The 21310-nt window shown below is 40.2% G+C and overlaps 1 protein-coding gene across 4 annotated transcripts in view; it reads left to right on the top strand.

The window, feature by feature from the left end:
- The window catches only part of LOC102919295 (UDP-glucuronosyltransferase 2B31-like), a 28074-nt gene extending 13218 nt beyond the window's left edge, over positions 1–14856 (top strand). For all 4 annotated transcript variants that reach the window (XM_076546546.1, XM_042257588.2, XM_006983801.4 and 1 more), the window contains 4 exons: positions 6646–6777; positions 8954–9041; positions 9826–10045; positions 11090–14856. In XM_076546546.1, the coding sequence (XP_076402661.1) occupies positions 6646–6777; positions 8954–9041; positions 9826–10045; positions 11090–11369 (720 nt within the window). In that variant the 3' untranslated portion in view covers positions 11370–14856. The remainder of the gene's footprint in view (positions 1–6645; positions 6778–8953; positions 9042–9825; positions 10046–11089) is intronic.
- The last annotated feature ends 6454 nt before the right edge of the window (positions 14857–21310 follow it).

Below are 21310 nucleotides of genomic sequence, written 5' to 3'. Positions count from 1 at the left end.
CAGAAATAAAATAAGAATGCCTTATGTAAACTGGTTACAATAATAGAAACAGAAAGAAGATGCTTGATGGCCAAGAGACCAGGGAGGAAGAAAGAGAACTTTGAATTTAATATCAACAAATCTTGCTTTTCAAGTAGAAAATGTTCCAGAATTGTTTGTATGAATGTGAAGATGTGTAACACAGAAAACTGTAGCCTTATAGTTGACTACAACTGTACATCTTATATGTGAATGTGAATAGTTTTATTTTATTTTTATTTTTTAAGTTTTATAGATAAATAATCTATAAAACACTTGAGTTTATTTTGTGTTGGTTTTCTCTGTTGAGCATGGAGCATGCCCTTAAGTGTGATGTGTGTACACAGTGAGACTCCACTAAAGAAAACTGATTTTTCTTTTGCAAGTGATTGTCAGTTGGAATTTGCTTCTTGTTTAAGGATGCAAGGTCATGTTCTCATCCTCTGCTTAGCCTTAGAACTCTGTCTGACTTAAACTCCCAGAGGCCCAGTGCAAGCTGCCATAGTCTCTGTCAATTCATACGTGCATCAGCCCTTTTTGTGCGTGGAAGACAATTTTTTTTTGTATCATCTATCTTCGCTGGATCTTACATTCTGTCTGCCTCCTTTTCTGCATAGCTCCCAGCACCCTGAGGTGGCAGATTGATGAAGACATCCCATCTAAAACTGATTGTTCCAAGGTTTCTCATCCTGCTCATTGTCCAGTGTGCATTTCTGTATTTGTTCTCATCTACTGCAGGAGGGATCTTCTCTGATGATGACTGAGGGAGACACTGATGTATTTGTATAGCAGAACATCATTATGGGTCATTTTATTGCTATATTCCATTGTTTGGTTTTCTCCTAGGTACATAGCCTATTTAGTCTTTTTAAAAATATTTTTATTTTATAATTAATTTAATTTTACATATCAGACATGGATTCCCCTGTCCTCCCTCCTCCCACTCCCCAGCCTTCCCCTGCAATCCACCCCACATTCCCACCTCCTCCAAGGCAAGGTCTCCCCTGGGGAGTCAGCCCTGCCTGGTGGATTCAGTTGAGGTAGGTACAGTCCCCTCCTCCCTATACTAAAACTGAGCAAAGTGTCTCAGCATAGGCCCTAGGTTCCAAAAAGCCAGCTCATGAACCAAGGACAGGTTCTGGTTGCACTGCCTAGAGGCCTCCTAAACAGTTAAAGCTAATCGACTGTCTCACTTATCCAGAGGGCCTGGTCCAGTACCATGGAGGCTCCTCAGGCATTGGTTCACAGTTCATGTGTTTCCAGTAGTTTGGCTATTTGTCCCTGTACTTTTTTCAATCTTGGTCTCAATATTTCTTGATCACATAATCCCTCCTCTCCAGCTCCACCTGGGGCTTGGCCATGGATCTCTGCATCTGCTTCCGTCAGTCACTGCATGAGAGTTCTATCATGACAGTTAGGGTGTTCGGCCATCTGATCACCAGAGTAGGTCAGCTCAGGCACTCTCTAAACCATTGCCAGTAGTCTATAGTAGAGGTATCTTTGTGGATTTCTGGCACTCTGCTTCTTTCTATTCCCATGGGGTCTTCATTTATCATGGTATCTCTTCCCTTGTTCTCCCACTCTGTTCCTGATTCAGCTGAAACCTCCTGCTCCCCTAAAATCTATTTTCCCTGACCCTTGCCCTCCATTACCCCCCCATTACCCCCAGTTTGCTCATGTAGATCTCATCCATTTCTCCATCGCTGGGCCAGTCCCTGTATCTTACTTAGGGTCTTCTTTACTAGGTAGCCTCCCTGGAGTTGTGAGTTGCAGTCTGGTTATCCTTTGGTTTACATCTAGTATCCACTTATAAGTGATTACATACCATGTTTGTCTTTCTGTGTTGGGTTACCTCACTTAGGATGAAATTTTCTAGTTCCATCCATTTGCCTGCAAACCTCATGATGTCATTGTTTCTCTGCTGTGTAGTACTCCATTGTGTATATGTACCAAATTTTATTTATCCATTTTTCAGTTGAAGGTCATCTAGGTGGTTTTCAGGTTCTGGCTATTAAAAATAATGCTGATATGAACATAGTTGAGCATGTGTCCTTGTGGTAAGATTGAACATTCCTTGGTATATGCACAAGAGTGGTATAGCTGTGTCTTGTGGTGCATTGATTCCCAATCTTCTAAGAAAGCACCATATTGATTTCCAAAATGGCTGTACAAGCTTGCATTCCCACCAATAGTGTAGGAGTGTTCCCCTTGCTCCACATCTCTCTAACATAAGCTGTCTTCAGTATTTTTGAACTTAGCCATTCTGCCAGATGTAAGATGATATCTCAGAGTCATTTTGATTTGCATTTCCCTGATGACTAAGGATGTTGAGCAATTCCTTAAATGTCTTTCAGCCATTTGAGATTCTTCTGTTGAGAAGTAGCTGTTTAGCTCTATAGCCCATTTTTCAATTGGACTGTTGGGCATTTTGATGTCTAATTTCATGAGTTCTTTATATGTTCTGGATATCAGCCTTCTGTCAGGTGTGGGGTTGGTGAAGATCTTTTCCCATTCTGTAGGCTGTCATTTTGTCTTGTTGACCATGTCCTTTGCCCTACAAACGCTTCTCAGTTTCAAGACGTCCCATTTATTCATTGTTGCTCTCAGTGCCTGTGCTACTGGTGTTATATTTAAGAAGTGATCTTCTGTGCCAATGCATTCAAAACTACTTCCTACTTTCTCTTCTATCCAGTTCAGAGTAACTGGATTTATATCAAGGTCTTTGATTCATTTGGACTTAAGTTTTGTCCATGGTGACAGATATGAATCTGTTTGCATTCTTCTACATGCTGACATCCAGTTGTGCCAGCACCATTTGTTGAAGATGCTTTCTATTTTCCATTGTATACTTTTGGCTTCTTTGTCGAAAATTGTATGTTCATAGGTGGGATTAATGTCAGAATCTTCAGTTCGGTTCCATTGGTCCACATGTCAGTTTTTATGCCAGTACCATGCTGTTTTTGTTACTGTAGCTCTATAGTAGAGCTTGAATTCATGGATTGTGATGCTTCCCAAGGTTGTTTTATTGTACAGGATTCTTTTGGCTATTCCGGGGTTTTATTTTTCCATATGAAGTTGAGCATTGTTCTTTCCAGGTCTGTGAAGAATTGTGTTGGGATTTTGATGGAGATTGCATTGAATCTGTAGATTGCTTTTGGTAAGATTGCCATTTTTACTATGTTAATCCTACCTATCCATGAGCATGGGAGATCTTTCCATTTTCTGATATCTTCTTCAGTTTCTTTCTTCAGGGACTTAAAGTTATTATCATACAGATCCTTCACTTGTTTAGTTAGATTTACCCCCAAGATATTGTATACCATTTGTGGCTATTGTAAAAGTGATGTATCTCTGATTTCTCTCTCAGTCTGTTTATCATTTGTATATAGGAGGGCTACTGATTTTTTTGAGTTAATCTTGTATCCTCCTATATTGCTGAAGGTGTTTATGAGCTGTATAAGTTCCTTGGTTGAATTTTTGGGGTCACTTATGTATACTATCATGTCATCTGCAAATAGTGAAAACTTCACTTCTTCCTTTCCAATTTGTATCTCCTTGATCTACTTATTTTGTCTTATTACTCTGGCTAGAACTTCAAGTACTATATTGAATAAGTATGGGGAAAGTAGACAGCCTTGTCTTGTTCCTGATTTTAGTAGAATCGCTTTGAGTTTCTCTCCATTTACTTCTTTATGTAGGCATTTAGTGCTATGAATTTTCCTCTTAGCACTGCTTTCATAGCATCCCATAAGTTTGGGTATGTGGTGTATTCATTTTCATTGATCTCTAGGAAGTCTTTAATTTCTTTCTTCATTTCTTCTGACCCATTGGTGATTCAGTTGAGCATTATTAAGTTTCCATGAGATTGTAGGCTTTCTGTAACTTTTGTTGTTGTTGAAATCTAACTTTATGCCTCGATGGTCTGATAAAACACAGGAGGTTATTCTTTTTTTGTATTTTTTTGTATCTGTTGAGATTTGCTTTGTGGCCGAGTATGTGGTTGATTTTAGAGAAGGATCCATCGGGTGCTGAGAACAGGTATATTCTTTTTTGTTTTGGTAGAATTTTCTGTAGATGTCAATTAAGTCCATTTGAATCATAACATCAGTTAAGCCCCTTATTTCTCTGTTAAGTTTCTATTTTCCAGATCTTTCCATTGGTGAGAATTGGATGTTGAAGTCTCTCACTATTAATGTATGGGATTTTATGTGTAATTTAAGCTTTAGTAATGTTTCTTTTACATATGTGGGTGCCCTTGTGTTTGGGGCATAAATGTTCAGAATTGAAACTTCATCTTGGTGCATCTTTTCCTATGATGAGTATGTAATGTCCTTCTTGATCTCTTTTGATTGATTTTAGCTTGAAGTCTATTTTGCTGAATATTAGGATGGTTACACCTGCTTGCTTCTTAAGACCATTTGATTGAAAAGATATTTCCCAGCCTGTTATTCTGAGGTAGTGCCTGTCTTTGAAATTGAGGTGTGTTTCTTGTATGCAGCAGAAAGATGGGTCCTGCTTTTGTAACCATTCTGTTAGCCTGTGTCTTTTTATAGGTGAATTAAGTCCCTTGATATTAAGGAATATTAATGACCAGTGATTGTTAGTTCCTGTTAATTTGGTGGTAGTGTGTGTGTACTCTCTTCTTTAGGTTTACTGCTGTGGGGTTATCTATTGCCTGTGTTTTCATGGGTATATCTGACATCTTTAGGTTGGAATTTTCCTTCTAGTACTTTCTGTAGGGCTGGATTTGTAGGTAGGTATTGTATAAATCTGGTTTTGTCTTGGAACGTCTTGTTCACTCTGTCTATTTTTTGCTGGGTTTATTAGTCTAGGCTGGCATCCATGGTCTCTTAGTGTCTGCATTACATCTCTCCAGGTCCTTCTGGCTTTCAAAGTCTCCTTTGAGAAATCGGGTGTTATTCTGATGGGTTTGCCTTTATAAGTCACTTGGCCTTTTTCCTTTGCTGCTCTTAATATTTTTTTCTTTATTCTGTAGGTTTAGTTGTTTAATTATTATGTGATGAGGGGACTTTTTGGGGGGGTCTAGTCTATTTAGTGTTCTATAGGCTTCTTGTATCTTTATAGGCATTTCCTTCTTTAAGTTGGGAAAGTTTTCTTCTATGATTTTGTTGAATATATTTTTTGTGCCTTTGAGTTAGTATTCTTCTCCTTCCTCTATCCCTATTATTCTTGGGTTTGGTCTTTTCATGGTGTCCCAGATTTTTGGACATTTTTTGTTACGACTTCTTTGGCTTTGGTATTTTCTTTGACTGATGAATCCATTTCCTCTATTGTTTTCTCTACATCAGATATCCTCTCTTCCATCTCTTGTATTCTGTTGGTTATGCTTGCATCTGTGTTTCCTGTTCCTTTTCTCAGATTTTCTATTTCCAGCCTTCCCTCTGTTTGTGTCTTCTTCATTGTTTCTATTTCCCTTTTCAGGTCTTGAACTGTTTCCCTCACCTGTTTAATTGCTTTTTCATGGTTTTCTTTAAGGGATTTATTGCTTTCTTCCAATTTTTTGTATTTTCCTCTATTTCTTTATAGATTTCTTCCACTATTTTGTTTGTCTTTTCCTCAATTTCATTTTTTATTTTTTCTTGAGGGGCCTCTAGCATCTTCATGAATTTATTCTTAAGGTTACTTTCTTCTGCTTCTTCTACCTTGTGATGTTCAGGACTTGCTGTTGGAGGAGGGCTAGGTTCTTGTGACATTGTATTGCTCTTTATGTTGTTGTATGTACTTCTGCCTTGAAGTTTGCCCATAAGAGGTGCCTGTGACTGAGTGAGTTGCTGTTGGTCCACTCTGTGCTTGTTGTGTCTGTGTCTCAGGGGGCCCATCTGGGTCCCATCTTAGCTCTTGGTCTAATTGGAGCAGGCAGATTCTGTGTCTCAGGGATCAACCCAAGCTAGTTGATTCTGTGACTCATGGATCTGTTCTTGGTCTTATCAGGGCTCTTGGTCCAGTCAGAGCTGACAGATTCTATGTTTCAGGAAGCCTTTCTTGGTCCAATAAGAGGTGGCAGATTCTACTTCTCAGAACGCCACTCTTGGTCTAATGAGGGCTGGCAGATTCCCTTTCTGCTAAGGTTACTCTTGGTCCAATGACAGCTCTTTGTCCAATGAGAGCTCTCTCTCTAGGCCCGATGAGAACTTAGGGTTGGTTTCCAAGCCTCAGCAATTAACTGGGGTCTTGAGCACATGGGTATAGGGGCAGGGCATGTAGATTGCAGGGTCCACTGATGGATCTTGGTGAAGGGGGAGCCTTCCCGCAGGACCCCTGCCTACTGTCTGGCAACTGGGGTCCAGTTGGGAAGGTGTTCCCAGGGAATGGCTGGGGCCTAGGGATGGGTCCTATGGGCAGGCCTCACTGGGTATGAACAGAGTCACTCACCTCTAGGCTGGATGAGAGCTGGGGGTTAGTTTCCAAGCCTCAGGAAGTGGCTGGGGTCTCAGGTGGGTGGGTATGGGGGCAGGGCATGTAGATTGCAGTGAATAGTTTTAAAACATCCAGTGTTCTAATCATTTCTAATGCTGTTCAGTTTCTTCCTGTGGATGTTGGTATCAGTTTTTATGCAGGTTATTTGGTGTTCCTGCTGTTTGTGATGAACTGATATTCCATTAACAGGAAATAGAAGACTTTGTCCAATCATCTGGAGAACATGGTGTTGTGGTGTTTTCCCTGGGGTCTATGGTGGGTACCCTAACAGAAGAAAGGGCCAATATGATTGCAGCAGGCCTTGCCCAGATTCCACAGAAGGTGAGATACAGTGTTGCATCCTCACTAAGACTGTCATATCCAGTTCAGGTGTGATGGCAGAAACTTCTATCTTCAGTGAGAAACTGATGCTGTCTTGATAGCTCTAGCTCATCTTTGAAGTCACTTAAGACACCAAATTACAAGGAACAGATGCCAAATAGTTTGTGGTGTTTTTGATTAATAACTTTGTTATAAACATGTGTTCAGAAAGAAGAACACTTAACCAGTATTTGTGAACTTGATATTAGGAAGATATTATAGGCACAAAAATGTGCCTTCTTACTTCCTCCATTATCTTGGAGGATATTTAAGGACTGTCCACACACTACAGTATAAATATACAGCATTTAAAATATAATCAGTATGCACACTGGCCCATTAGCATAAGAAAGCAATCAAAAATTTGCAGTTGTGGGAGTGCAGAAGAGCCTCATTCCTGAAGAGCATGTGTTGCTCACCCAGAGGACCTGAACTTACTTATGACCACAGCAATTCTTATAAAGAAAACACCTAACTGGGGCTGGCTTATCATTTCAGACATTTAGTCTATTATCATCATGGCCAGTGGCATGCAGGTAGACATGGTGCTGGAAAAAGGGCAGAGTTCTACATCTTTCTTCACAGCCAGCATTAGGAGACTGTGTGCCATACTCGGCATAGGTTGAGCATATGAGCCTTCAAAGCCTGCCCCCACAGTGGCACATTTCCTCCAACAATATCACACTTCCAAATAGTGCCACTCCCTATAGGCCAAGCATTGAAACACCTGAGTCCATGGGGCCATACCTATGCAAACTACCACACATACACACTCACACATGCAGACATACTGCCTTACACATAAATAATAATAATAAGTCATTATTTTAAAAATGGAACTTGTGCTATTCTTGTGTATTTGTTTATCTTTTATCTTATTTTCTTCTTATTATTTTTTAGATGCCTGTTTTCTAAAGGGAGAGAAAGAATGTGTGTGGATATGGATGGAGGGGGAGGAAGTAGGAGAGGGAAAAATATAATCAGAACATATTGTATGAAAAAATTTATTTTCAATAAAAAGAATATAGAAAAAGAACAAATATAAATTTTTAAAAAATAGAGTTTGTATAATAGCATAATATTCCTTTGTGGTCTTGGCCAAATGTGACCACCTCTATATTCCAATGGGCTTATGCATGGAAATGTTTTCCTTGATATTCAAAACAATAGGTAGGCTAGGATTTACCAACCCTAAGTCCACCTGGGAGACTGTAGCTTTATGGTGAAATAGAAGGTAACTTGGGCACTTGCTCTTGAAGTGACCACATGCATAAACAATGTCATATTCCAGGGACCTAATCTAAAAAAAATACCTATGATAAAAGTGATGATAAGGGATTTAAATCAAATATCATTGAAAAATATTTATATTGAATTTGGAAAGGAAAATTTTTATAAATAAATATTGGAAAAATCAATGTGTATTTAGTAACTTAGTTGGATTGTTGAACTGCAATTACAATCACACATTTTTTTAAACGTGCATTGGTGTTTGGTGTGCATGTATGTTTGTGTGAGGGTGTCTGCTCCCATGGACCTTGAGTTACACACAGATAGTAGTGAGCTGCCATGTGGCTGCTGGGATTTGATACTGAATTGATACTGCTCTGGAAGAGCAGCCAGTGTTCTTAAACACTGAGCCATCTCTCCAGCTTTGACTCATTTCTTTTTTTTTTTTTTCTTTTTTCTTTTTTTGGTTTTTCGAGACAGGGTTTCTCTGTGTAGCTTTGCACCTTTCCTGGGACTCACTTGGTAGCCCAGGCTGGCCTCGAACTCACAGAGATCCACCACCTCTGCCTCCCCAGTGCTGGGTATAAAGGCGTGCACCACCACCGCCCGGCTTGACTCATTTCTTAACTCCTGGTTGATATTACTGAACCTACCTTTGTCTAAGTTGCTGTTGGTTAAATGTTAAGGTGGCATGCTGACACCTGGATAAGCATGAGAATAAATGCAGGAGAGTGAAGAGTGTTGCATCCTTGCTGCAGTAGTTCTTCACGGTTCCCATCATCCATCCTCACCTCTTGGCTCCTCAAGACTGGGCATTTATCTCCACTGATTCTTAATCTATCCAGAATTCTAACAAGAGTAACTTGCATTTAAGCAAAGTAATAAGAGGCTAGCTTCCTCTTAACAGGTTCTTTGGCGATTTGAAAGCAAGAAACCAGACACCTTGGGCCCCAACACTCGGCTGTACAAATGGATTCCCCAGAATGACCTTCTTGGTAAGCATGAGAAGATCCTTGAGACATGAGGAATGACTGCTCAGGAAGGTGAATGTCAACACTAAGGTATTTAGGACAACTGTGATCTACTTCTGGAGAAAATGGGTAAACAATTGATGTGAGTATTCTGTACAGTAACATTGTAGATTTGAGAATCCATTTTTATCTCCACTGTAATTATCTTTCAGATACACTTAAGACACTTCTTCATGTTTGTGTTCACCTCCTATTTCTATACCTTTACATTCACCCTTTCCCCTATGTTAGGTCAATTTCAAATGCCAGTGAGAATGGTATTCTTTCATTAATGACTCTTCAGTTACTAACTCCCCCAAAACTCCACATCATGAGGCAGTCCTTTATTTTGGGAAGCATTGCTTGTCCTAATTCTCATTCCATCAGTACTATCAACCAACCCCATACTATACAGAGGCAACCTACCATAAGCAGTGGCTTCACTGTTCCATTAAGAGAGCACCCTCTCCTGAACCACAGCCTGTGCTTGCACAAGCTGTTTGCTGCACTTGAGAGGAGCTATGACCTTTTTGTCCATTGCCCAAAATCATTCTGCTTCCACACTGCACCTCCTCTATGTGGCCTTCACTTAATCTCTGTGGACTTGCACTGTTCCTTGCTCTAAGACATGGGAGGAATTCAGTGCTGTTCCGTGGTTATGATAATGTTATCTAATGAGTATTAACCCTTTCTGTGCCATTTTTCCTGCCTCTCATTTTCTTTCTCAGAGTCATGATTAATACTTGCCTTTAATTTCTACCCTTCCTAGGTCATCCTAAAACCAGAGCTTTTATAACTCATGGTGGCACCAATGGCATCTATGAGGCGATCTACCATGGGATCCCTGTGGTTGGCATTCCTTTGTTTGGAGACCAATATGATAATGTTGTTCGTATGAAGACCAAAGGAGCAGGTGTTAGACTGGATTTTCTCACAATGTCCAGTACAGATTTGGTTGATGCAGTGAAGACAGTCACAAATGACCCTTCGTAAGTACAGTGATTTTGTACAAGTGGCACTGGTCCAGATAGGTTTTCTCCAAGGTAAGAGTAGAATTCATCTGATCTTTAGTGTAGTCAGAAGTTTTCTTGTGTCTCAACTCTCTCGCAGCTTCTTGGACAAGTAAACACACAGATTGCATTACTTACAAACTGCATAGTCTATTGCAGGCCTCTTGCTAGCTAGCTCTTATATCTTAAATTAACCCATGTCTATTAATCTATGTTGTATCACGTATTCTGTGGCTTACCAGTCTCCTGGCATGTTGTTCCTTGGGCAGCAGGCTGGTGTCTCTCTCTCCTCTCCTTTCTTCTTCCTATCTATCTGCTTGTATTTCCTGCCTGCATCTAAGCTGCCTTGCCATAGACCAGTACAGCTTTATTTATCAACCAATATGGGAACATATATTCAAAGCATACAGAAAGACATCTCCTAGCACATTAGTCTAAGTTTGAAAACATAAACAACCATATAAAACCCATTTAAGCACTGTGGAATAGGCTTTTACTGTCAATCAAGACTGCAAACTATCCCTACAGACCTGGTGTATGAGAGGTTAGTTAATAATAATTTGATGATCGAAATAGTTTCTAAGCAAGTTATCAATGAGCTGCATCCAAGCCCTCAAATCATCTTGTGCAAAGTATGCCCATGCTCACCAGTTCCCAATTTTTAATCATCAATAGTGTTTTTATTGAGATTACAAAGAATCATGACACATTTTCTTCTCAAGAGAATCAATGTGGCCATGCTTTCTCTCTAAGAACCACCTCACTTACAGTGCTAGAAAAGGCTTATGAACATTTGCTCTGCTGGAAAGGTTTTCTACCCAAATGATTTGCCATTTCAGTTTTGGAAAGAATTTCTCAGAAAATGCAAGCTTACAGGAAATCTTTCAAAAATATCCTAATCAAACCACACTGTACGTAGTGCGAATCTATGGCATTTATAGAAACTCATGATGCTTTCCTTGAACCTGTCTTAGGTTTGAAGCACTTGAGTAAATCATTTGTTTTTGATGTTGGTATCTTTAGCTATAAGGAAAATGCCATGCGGCTATCAAGAATCCACCATGATCAACCAATGAAGCCCCTAGACAGAGCCGTCTTCTGGGTTGAGTATGTCATGCGCCACAAAGGAGCCAAGCACCTTCGTGTGGCAGCACATGACCTCACCTGGTTCCAGTACCACTCTCTGGATGTGCTTGGATTCCTGTTCACCTGTGTGCTGACTGTGATGCTAATCATGATGAAGTGTTGCCTCTTTTGTTGCCAGAAGTTTTCTAAAGCTGGAGAGAAGAAGAAAAGGGAGTAGGTGAAGTGGGTAAGATGGACACATGAACCTCCCCAAGTGCATCACAGCAAGACAGGCTCTCCATCTTATCCCTTAGTCACAGCTGACCTGGACACTGTCACTCTTATTTCAGCCTTTTGTAGTAGATGTGAGCTGTCAAAAGTTCCATTTTCTCTCACTTATAAAGTATACATGCAAAAGAATATCACAATTTTTAAGTCCCAAAATCACTAACCTCATATTATTTTCCCAATGTGAAATGTCCTGCAAAGAGTCATAATTTGTTTTGTTTATTTTGCTTAATTTCTTCTTTTAGAATTTCTTACCTTGCTTCAGTGAAATATTAAATTGATCCCTCATGATCACATTCCTGCTTCCCACTGGATCTCACCCAATATGTCCAAATCACAAACTTTCTGTCCTGTAATTTTTAATAACCCAGTAAGTCCAGTTAGTGCTTTCTATAGATGATGACTGCATGCATTCATTGGAAGACAGGGCTGCATCATGACCAATGTACCAGTGTCCACTCAACCCCCACAGCAATGATTCATCACCTCCTAGAATCTATGACTGCTGAAAGCTCTTTATTTATGGGAGGAGTATTAAGATATGATCGCCATTTATTATGAAAATTGGTCTACCTGATCTTATTCAAGTCCTGTGCAGCTGATAGATTCTTTGAGTTTATGAAGGCAAAAGCCATGGCATGTCCAGAAGAAAGTGTTCCCTAACATTTTTCTTCATCATCGGGCTCTTGCATTCTTTGCACGTTCTTCTGCAGTAGTGCCTGTGCCTTGACATGGACTTCATAATTCTCAGCCCTTTGAGCAGGTGGAAGTCTCTGAGTTGAATGGTGTCCATTACAACAAAAGCTTCTTTGATGAAGGCTAAGACAAGCCAGATATATGACTATGGCTGTTACAATAGACATTTAGAAGGTAATTTGCCAACATGACCATTTAGCAAAATAGCAATAGTAGGATCTAAGCTAGGATTTCCTGGACCTTTAATCAGGTTTATAGTGTCAGGTTCTTCCCAGTAGAGTGTGGTTCAAATCCAATTAGAAAATATTTAGTGATCCATCTAGTTAGCTCCAGGTGCTAACTTGACAAAGCCTAGAGTCAGATGTGAGGAAATTCTGGCCTACAGGCAAGTCTGTGAGAGTGGATTTTGATTCTCTTTTTCTTGATCTTTTATTATTATTGTTAAGAAATTTTCTATTCATTTTACATACCAACCACAGATCCCCCTTTCCTCCCTCCTCCCACGCCCCAGCTTTCCCCCATAACCCATCCCCTGGTATTTGAGTCTTGATTTACTGGACCATTCTTGTGGTCTTATCCACAGCAGATCGAGATGACCTGATATAGGAGAGGCCATCCCTGTGGTCCTCTGTGGGGGCCCACAGAGGTTTCCCAGTGAGATCTGAGCTTGCTTTACACAGCAGGGCTGCATTAGGGAATGGCTGATCCATGTGCATGGTCACCAGGCATCTGGAATGGACTGCACTTGGCTGGGCTGGGGGGAGCTCTTTTGCTCCACCTCTTGGCATTCCTTTTAAAAACCCTTTAGTAGAGATAGAAGGGTCTGGTGGGTTCAGACCCAGGCCCTCCCAAGGCCCTCCTGTGTTTTCTAACTATCTATCTATTCTCTATACTTATATGTACAAATTCCTCATTTCTCCCTGCTCAAGAATCTACCCTGGGAGAATGAGAGGGAGCTTGTCTCCCTCAGTCCTCTCCACATTAGGCTGAGCCTTTCTACACCATGATGGTCCTGCACTGAATAAGGAAACTCATTAAGAATGAATCTGGGAGTCACACAACTCCAACATTATTTTGAGGTCATATCAGTTATTGTTCAGATATAGCCATGTGTCATTATACCACCATCAAATTTCATTTCTGTTCCAATTCATAAAAATCCAGGAATCCTAAACATCAGGAATAAAACAGCCAATGGCACTCAAGTCATAGCATCTTGAAAAGCTGTATTACTCATTTCTACTTTTAGTAACAGCTCACACCCACCTTATATTAGGTTCATCCTGGACAGAAACTGTGTCTTCTTCATGTATCTCCACTTCATAGCACAATGGGACACTCAATGAATGGTTTTGAATTGAATTCTATAATTTGGGTATGTACTTTAAGTTTCTCATGGGTAGGATAAAATTCTAAATGTAAGAACAAGACTATTCTAATCTGAGATCATATATGATTCCAATATAACTTAGTGCTATTCAAGAAATGGGAAGAATGCTTCAAGGCATAGTGTGATTTCTGTTTGCAGTTGACATGAGTTTATTATGAAAAACCAGGGTATTCTATCTCATGACCCAGAACATAAGACATAGATTATCTGTGTGATGTAAAAGAGTTCCTATAATTAGTTTTGAAGTTCTAATAGCAAAGAGTGAAAACAATAGTTATCACTTTATAGACAGCAGAGTTAACTACAAGTCTCCAGATAAGAGCAAGACAAAAGAAAACTCTATCTAGCACATGATGTGGCTCCATATGTTATAGGTGAAAAATGCTTTGTGCAGTGCAGAATTACAAAAATATCTATGTCATTGCCACCCTAACCCTGCAATAAAATATCCACACATTCTGAAATGGACTCCTGTAATGGTAAGCATTCAATTTCAGAAGAGACAAGAGGTCTTCTGTTCAAATGTAAGCTTAACCCGACTGGAGCACCAGGTGAAATTAACACATTTTGCTGTGGGATGGTCTTTCTGTATGCTTTAATTATGTGTTGCTACCATATTGTAGCTGCTCCGTCCTGTGGCAAGAAAGGTTATAGCCAAGTGGGAAATCCAAGAAAGATTCAAGGAGAAAAAAGACAGAGTCAGAGATACACTGAGAGCCACCAGTGGAACAAGATATAATGGAACACAGGTAAAGCCACAAGACACATGGTGATACATACATATACAATAGAAACGGGTAAATTTAAGATGAAAAAGCTAGCTAGCAAGAAGCCTGAGCCATAGACCAAACAGATTGTAAAGTGAGTGATTATTTTATGAGCTGCTGCGGGCCACGTGGGACACAGGAAAACTTGCAGCTACACAATTTTATCAACTACGAGAAGGAAATCCTGAATGAGAAGCACACACACACTGAAACTAGAAACCATCTTACCACCAATGCAGAGCTGAGCCCTTCTACCATAAACAGTTCAAAGCTCAGAGTTCAGAAGCAGCAGAAACCCTAGTTAGTGAAGATGAAGTGAGCCCTGGGACACCTGTCACACTTGTAAAGTAGACTATACTTTACAAAAGGGTAGCGTGAATTCTAATTAGTCTTAATAATAAAAACCTAAGGTCAGATATCGGGGTAAATGCTGAAAGGTCAGAGAGGTAAAGGAATCAGACACTAGAGAGACTGCTCACCTCTACCAAATCCTCAAACTGAATGGCTGAGCTCCTGTCTCCTCCCCCCTTGTATTAATGTCTCCTTCTTAGTAGTGTTGGAATTAAAGATATGTGCTTCCACCACCTGGATCTGTTTCTCTTTTAGAAAGAATAAATCTCATGTAGCCCAGGGTGGCCTTGAACTCCTGATGCTTCTATTTCCTCTTCCCAAGTGCTGGAATTAAAGGTGTTTGCCACCACTGCCTGGCCTCTATGGTTAACTAGTGGCTAGCTCCGCACTCTGATCTCCAGCCAAGCTTTATTTGTTAGAGCATATACAAAATATCACCACAATAAAAAGGTTGGGAAAAGAATTATGATCAGGTTACCCCGGGAGGGGAGCATCCGTCGTGGACAAGGACAGAAAGGAAGAGTAACTGCAATAGTGCAGAGTGTCCAACAAAAGGAGAGATGAGAAAGCTGGTCAGTCACAAGCCCTTGCTCCTTCTGAACCCAGGAGAGAATGTGACCCCTGTGTCTTAACCCCGGGAAAACACAACCAAACTGATGCTAGAAATGCATGAAATAAGGAAGAGAGCTGGAGCTGGCCAAGAGAGTTCCATGGATGTGGAAACCTTATGCCAGTGTGCCCAAGTTACAGGATCTGGCTATAAAAGCAACACTGGCCAAAAGAAAACATTGCTTGCAAGGGTTAAAAGAACACTGACTGTTCAAAGGGAGAAAATTATAGGAACTGAAGCAGTTTGAAGCTCCTGCCAATACTTGGATTCAAAACAATCCTGGGTAGAAACCAATGTTCACCTTGGATGAGATCAAGTGGGTTCATGGTGACATGCCCTTTCCAAGGTTCACTTCAAACACCCTCTTTTTGCCTCGGATAGCACTTAATTGCAGTCTCTGCATATCTAGAATTTAAAGGCATATTGCCTCATTAACTTCCATACTGTAGTTTTTATTTTATAAAAACATCTTTATAAGGTATTCTAATCCCTCTCCAAGCCTACCTTTTTAAAATTTCATTTTGGGTCCCTATTTTTAAATCTTATTTATTTCTCCATGCTGCATGAGTGTTTTCTCGGCATGCATGTGTGTGTGCCACATGCGTGCTTGGTGCATTCAGAAGCTAGAAGATGGATTAGGAAACGGGGACTGGATTACAGATGTCTGAGAGCCATGTGGGTGCTGGGAATCTATCTGGGTCCTCTGGAACAGCAACCAGAGCTCTTAACTGCAGAGCCAACACTTCAGGCCAGGGTTTGGAGTGAAAATTTTATTTCTTTGTTTATTACTGTCTTTTTTATTTCTTTCTATTCCTTTACTGCTTCTTCTTCGTGATTGTTGACTTGTATACTTGAGACAGACTCTCACTATGTAGCTCTGCATATCCTCAAATCCTCTAAGTAGGCCTTGCTAGCCTTGAACTCATAGAAACATACTTGCATCTGCCTCCTGAGTACTGGTATTAAAGGTGTGTGCCATCTTGCCTCGCTAACTTTAACTTTTTCTTTTTTAACTCTTTAAAAAATTATTTCATGTAGCCTGGAAGTGGTGGCTCACTCCTTTAATCCCAGCACTCTGGAGGCAGATAAAAGGGGATCTCTGTGACTTCAAGACCAGGTTGTATTACAGAATGAGTTCCATGACAGACAAGGCTACACAGAGAAAACTTGTCTCCAAAAACAAAAAAGGAAAAAGTTATTTTATGCAAAAATAAAATATAAATGACAAAATAAATAAAACAGTAGCCAGATGTGGTAGTACACACTTTTAACCCTAGCACTCCAAGGGCAGATGCAGGTGGATCTCTGAGTTTCAATACAGCCTGGGCTACAGAGACAGTTCTAGGACAGCCAACAGTTCTAGGTTTATATGAAAAACCCATTCTCAAAAAATATACAAACAAACAAATAAATCAACAATCACACACACACACACACACACACACACACACACACACACACTTGTGCACATGCTCATGCATGCACACACACACACAGATTGTTTTGCCTACATGTACACCTCTGCACTACCTGCATGTCTGGTGATCATGAGGCCAGAACTAGAATCACCATGGTGGTACTGAGAATTGAATCCATGTCCTCAGGAAAAGCAGTCATTGCTCTTAACCACTGAGCCCATGTAGTCTTCCTTAAAGTCTTATTATTTGAGAAGTTGGTATCCTATGTTTGAATTATATTAAACCTCTCTCCTAACTGCTCAGATTCACCTCTGCTCATTAGCCACCCAACTTTGTGTCCTTTCCCCCCACCCTTCCAGTTCAATGTGAGCTGCCCAGATATTCTTGGATATGTAGCCTTCCACTGGAGTGTGGTAGACTTATCACAAGCAATATTCTTATAAAAGATCTGGCTCTTCTCCCAACAGTATCAATTACTAATAACTCCCCAGCTAGGGGTGGGACTCCAAGTTCACCTCTCCTCTCCATGCTGAGATTTGTTCTGGCTTGACCTTGCTGTCACAATCTGTCACAGTCCATGGGAGTCATAGTACAGATGCCTGGGTGCACATGAAGCACACAGGTTCCTTGTAGTTATCTACCACCTCTAGCTCTTGCTAGCTTTTTTCAGCAATAACCTGAGGCTTGGAGGGATGGTATGTGATGTAGATGTCCCATTTATGACTTAGCATTGTTTATGCTCTGTTCCTGAGCCAGTTGTGGGACTCTACACTAATCACTATCTACTCCAAAATATTCTTGGTGAGACTTGAGATTCTTTAAGCTATTGGTATAGCTATTAGTCATTAGGAATCAGTTTAATGCAATAGTCATTTAGCAGAATATAGCAGTAGGTTCCCCCTTTGTTTATTTGTCCAGTCTGGACACAGATTTTTGACCCAAAACTGGTGTCAACTATGAGCTTCTCCTATAAATTCAAAGGAAGGACAGTTTCTAAGGGTCAAGCACTCCAAATGACCACTTGGACTATAAAAACCATGCTGTTCTTTGGTGACGGTTAATTTTTTTTTAATTGGAGTTGTACTTGGTGGCCCCAGTAGAGAAGTTAAATACAAAGTATACATTGAAAAAGCTGCATGCAAACACCCTAATAGTTGTGCCAGAAACTCCATTCAAGGACTGAGGAATCTGGATGCAGACATCCACGGCAAGGCCCCATGTGGAGTACTGGGAATCTAATTAGTGAGAAAGAGGAGGGTTTATATGAGCGAGAATTGTTGAAACCAAGGTTGGATAAAGCACAGGGACAAATAACCAAACGAATGGAAACACATGAACTATGAACCAAAGGCTGTGGGGCCCCCAACTGGATCAGGCCCTCTGAATAGGTGAGACAGTTGATTGGTGCTGTGGGACGGTCTGTATGTCAAATTGCTCTGATTGGTCAATAAATAAAACACTGATTGGCCAGTGGCCAGGCAGGAAGTAGGTGGGACAAGGAGAGAGAATTGTGGGAAGCAGAAGGCTGAGGCAGAGAGACACTGCAGCCGCCGCCATGACCAGCAGCATGTGAAGATGCCAGCAAGCCACCAGCCACGTGGCAAGGTATAGACTTATGGAAATGGATTAGTTTAAGCTATAAGAAGAGTTAGCAAGAAGCCTGCCACGGCCATACAGTTTGTAAGCAATAAAAGTCTCTGTGTTTACTTGGTTGGGTCTGAGCGGCTGTGGGACTGGCGGGTGACAAAGATTTGTCCTGACTGTGGGCAAGGCAGAAAAACTCTAGCTACAGATTGGCTTGATCTGTTTGGGAGTCATCTAGGCAGTGGTACCAGGTCCTGGGCTAGTTGCATGAGTTAGCTGTTTGAAACCTGGGACTTATGCAGGGACGCTTGGCTCAATCTGGGAGGAGGGGACTGGACCTGCCTGGACTGAGTCTATCAGGTCCATCCCAGTCCTCGGGGGAGGCCTTGATCTGGAGGAGGTGGGAATGGGGGGTGAGCTGGGGGGAAGGGGAGGGGGCAGGAAGGGAGAGAACAAGGGAATCTGTGGCTGTTATGTAGAACTGAATAGTATTGTAAAATTAAAAAAAAAGAAAAAGAAAAAGAAAGCTGCATGAACAGACCACTTGTATTTGGTTATTTAGTATAGTTCATTTAAATCCCAGAGTATGTCTGTCTAAGACAATGGCTTTCATGGAGCTTGGTCAGCATTAAACTGTTTTGGCAGTATGTAGCTCCTAGGTGCAGCAACTTTGGAAATAAAATCCTAGTTTTTCTTTTTAAAAAAAAAATGAACAAAAAATTGTCTCCTCAACGTACAGAAATCACACTATGCCTAGAAGCATTCTTCCTATTCTAGATTAGCACTAACAAGTTATGTCTGAATTAGCTATCTGAGTAGTACAGTCCTGTTTTTACACTTAGAATTTGATCCTACCCAGGAGAAACACATAATATACAGGAGGATTATAGACTAGATACGTGGCTTTATTCAAAAGCCATTCTATGAAAGGGAGATATAAAAATGAGTAAGGCATGGCCTCTGCCCAAGAGGAGTTTAGTGTGTTGTGGGTGTAAGCTGTTGCTGAAAATGCAAATGAGTGTTACACCCTACCACAATGTTAAGACATGACTGCCATTTGCTGTTGTATTCCTGGTGTTTAGGATTCCTGAATTTTTACTAACTTGACTAGAAATGAAACCTGATGGTGGGATAATCCATGGCTATGAAACAGCAGTAGCTGATATAACCAGAAAATAAAGCTGGACACATGGCTCAGGAATAAGAGCACATATTGTTCTTACAGAAGACCTGAGTACAGAAAGAAGCACACAGTTTGGGTGGCTCATGACAACCTGTATCTCCAGTCCCAGCGTATCTGATAATATTACAATAATACTGAAAATGTATCTACTCTTACCCCGGAATTCTTATATTACAAAAGAAAAAAATAGATGTTTACTGTATTTTTAATTTTTTATTGTATTATTGTAAATATGGGATTTTTGAGGTATTTATGAGCCAGGACATGTATATGGAAGACAGAGAAGAACAATTCTAATTAAATATTGCTTTGTTTTGCCTTTCTGAAAAATTTGTGTTATTTTCTCTAACTGCTTTCCTGCAAAACTAAAATATACAGATTTCTTTTGATTCTCTCTCTCTCTCTCTCTCTCTCTCTCTCTCTCTCTCTGTGTGTGTGTGTGTGTGTGTGTGTGTGTGTGTGTGTGTGTGTGTGTTCGCCCATGTGGTAACATTGGGAGGGAAAGGTAGTAATAAGGAAGGCAAACTAATAAACTATACAGTTTGTAAGCAACCACATGGGAGAAGGATGGTGAGGTAACTTGAGAATTAGAATAAGAAATCCAGAACGTGGAGGAAAGCATGCCCAGGCTTTTTTCAAATACTTGTCAAAGTGTTTGAAAGAAGAAAACAAAGGGCAGGAAACAGAAAAGCTATACTTTTCTGAGCAAGGATCTGGGAAAGTCAGCAGGCACAGCACATGGCTGCTGCTGGACTGCACAGACAGAGGAATTCTGGGAAGGAAAACATACATTAAAGGAGTAATTACTTCTCCCAGAACTTTAACTCAGCTTAAGGAGAACTGGCCTTCCTGAGGGGTGGATCCTTAGCCAGGTGACTGAGTAACCCAACTGGATCAAGCTTAAGGGAGGAGACAATAGCCTGTCCACACCCAAAGGCAGATTCCACACTTTTGACCAGAAGAAAATAACTTTCCCTTAATGGACATCCAATACCACTGTAATACCAGCATCTATCCCCCTCTGATACCCAACACTGGAGGTTCAGGCACATGGGCACACTCCCAGACTTCCTATGGGTGTTGGATATCTGAACTCAAGATCTTTTGCTTTCTTGAAAGCAATCTTAGTCTTTGAGTGACCCCAGCTCCAAGATTCACAGACTTTGTTTCTTTGGTTTGAAAAGTAATGTAGTATCACTTTCATAAATGTTGTTTTCTTTTTATCAACCTGAGAAAGTGTTCTCATTTTGAAAGTACTTATTTGCAAATAATAAGCACTTCTGACTTCCTTCATTTGTTAGCATAATTTGCAAAAAAAAAAGTAAGTGTTGTTTCATAAAACATCACTTTATTTCAGAATATGTTTCAAATTGGAGGCAAGTAAAAACTGTCTAACCAATTGTCTTGTAACATTTATCAAAAGATTTTTATTTTAGATAAGTCTTTTTAAATAGTCATCCAAAGCTCCAAAGTGAAAATGGACAGTGTTTAGGATTCCTCTCCATTTTCAGTGGTATAGTGTTGGGAAATAATAATTTCACAATTGTTTGCTGATCTGGGATTGGCTTTTAGCTTTATTTAAAAGACATCAATATATTAGGTTCTTTGGCATAGGTAATGTCTACAATTTTTTGAACATATAATGATATTAATTCACATATTGGCATTAAATTATTCTTAATGCTTGATGGTGTTTTTTCATTTGTATGCTTTATTATATATTGTGTGAAAGTGCTAAAGTTATAGAGAATTTTAATGGTGATCACAAAACTATCAATGGAAGAGTTGTAGAGTTTGTTTTTGTTTGCTTGTTTTGTTTTTTCTTTAATTACCAAGAGCTAAAGGCTGCTAAGAAAACTATTGGCATGAAAAATTAAAAATGGACCTCCACC

This window comes from Peromyscus maniculatus, chromosome 10, assembly GCF_049852395.1.
Source record: "Peromyscus maniculatus bairdii isolate BWxNUB_F1_BW_parent chromosome 10, HU_Pman_BW_mat_3.1, whole genome shotgun sequence".
NCBI classification, from domain to species: Eukaryota; Metazoa; Chordata; class Mammalia; order Rodentia; family Cricetidae; genus Peromyscus; species Peromyscus maniculatus.
Note: the sequence above shows the minus strand (reverse complement) of the source record. Positions and strands in the feature narration are given on the sequence as shown.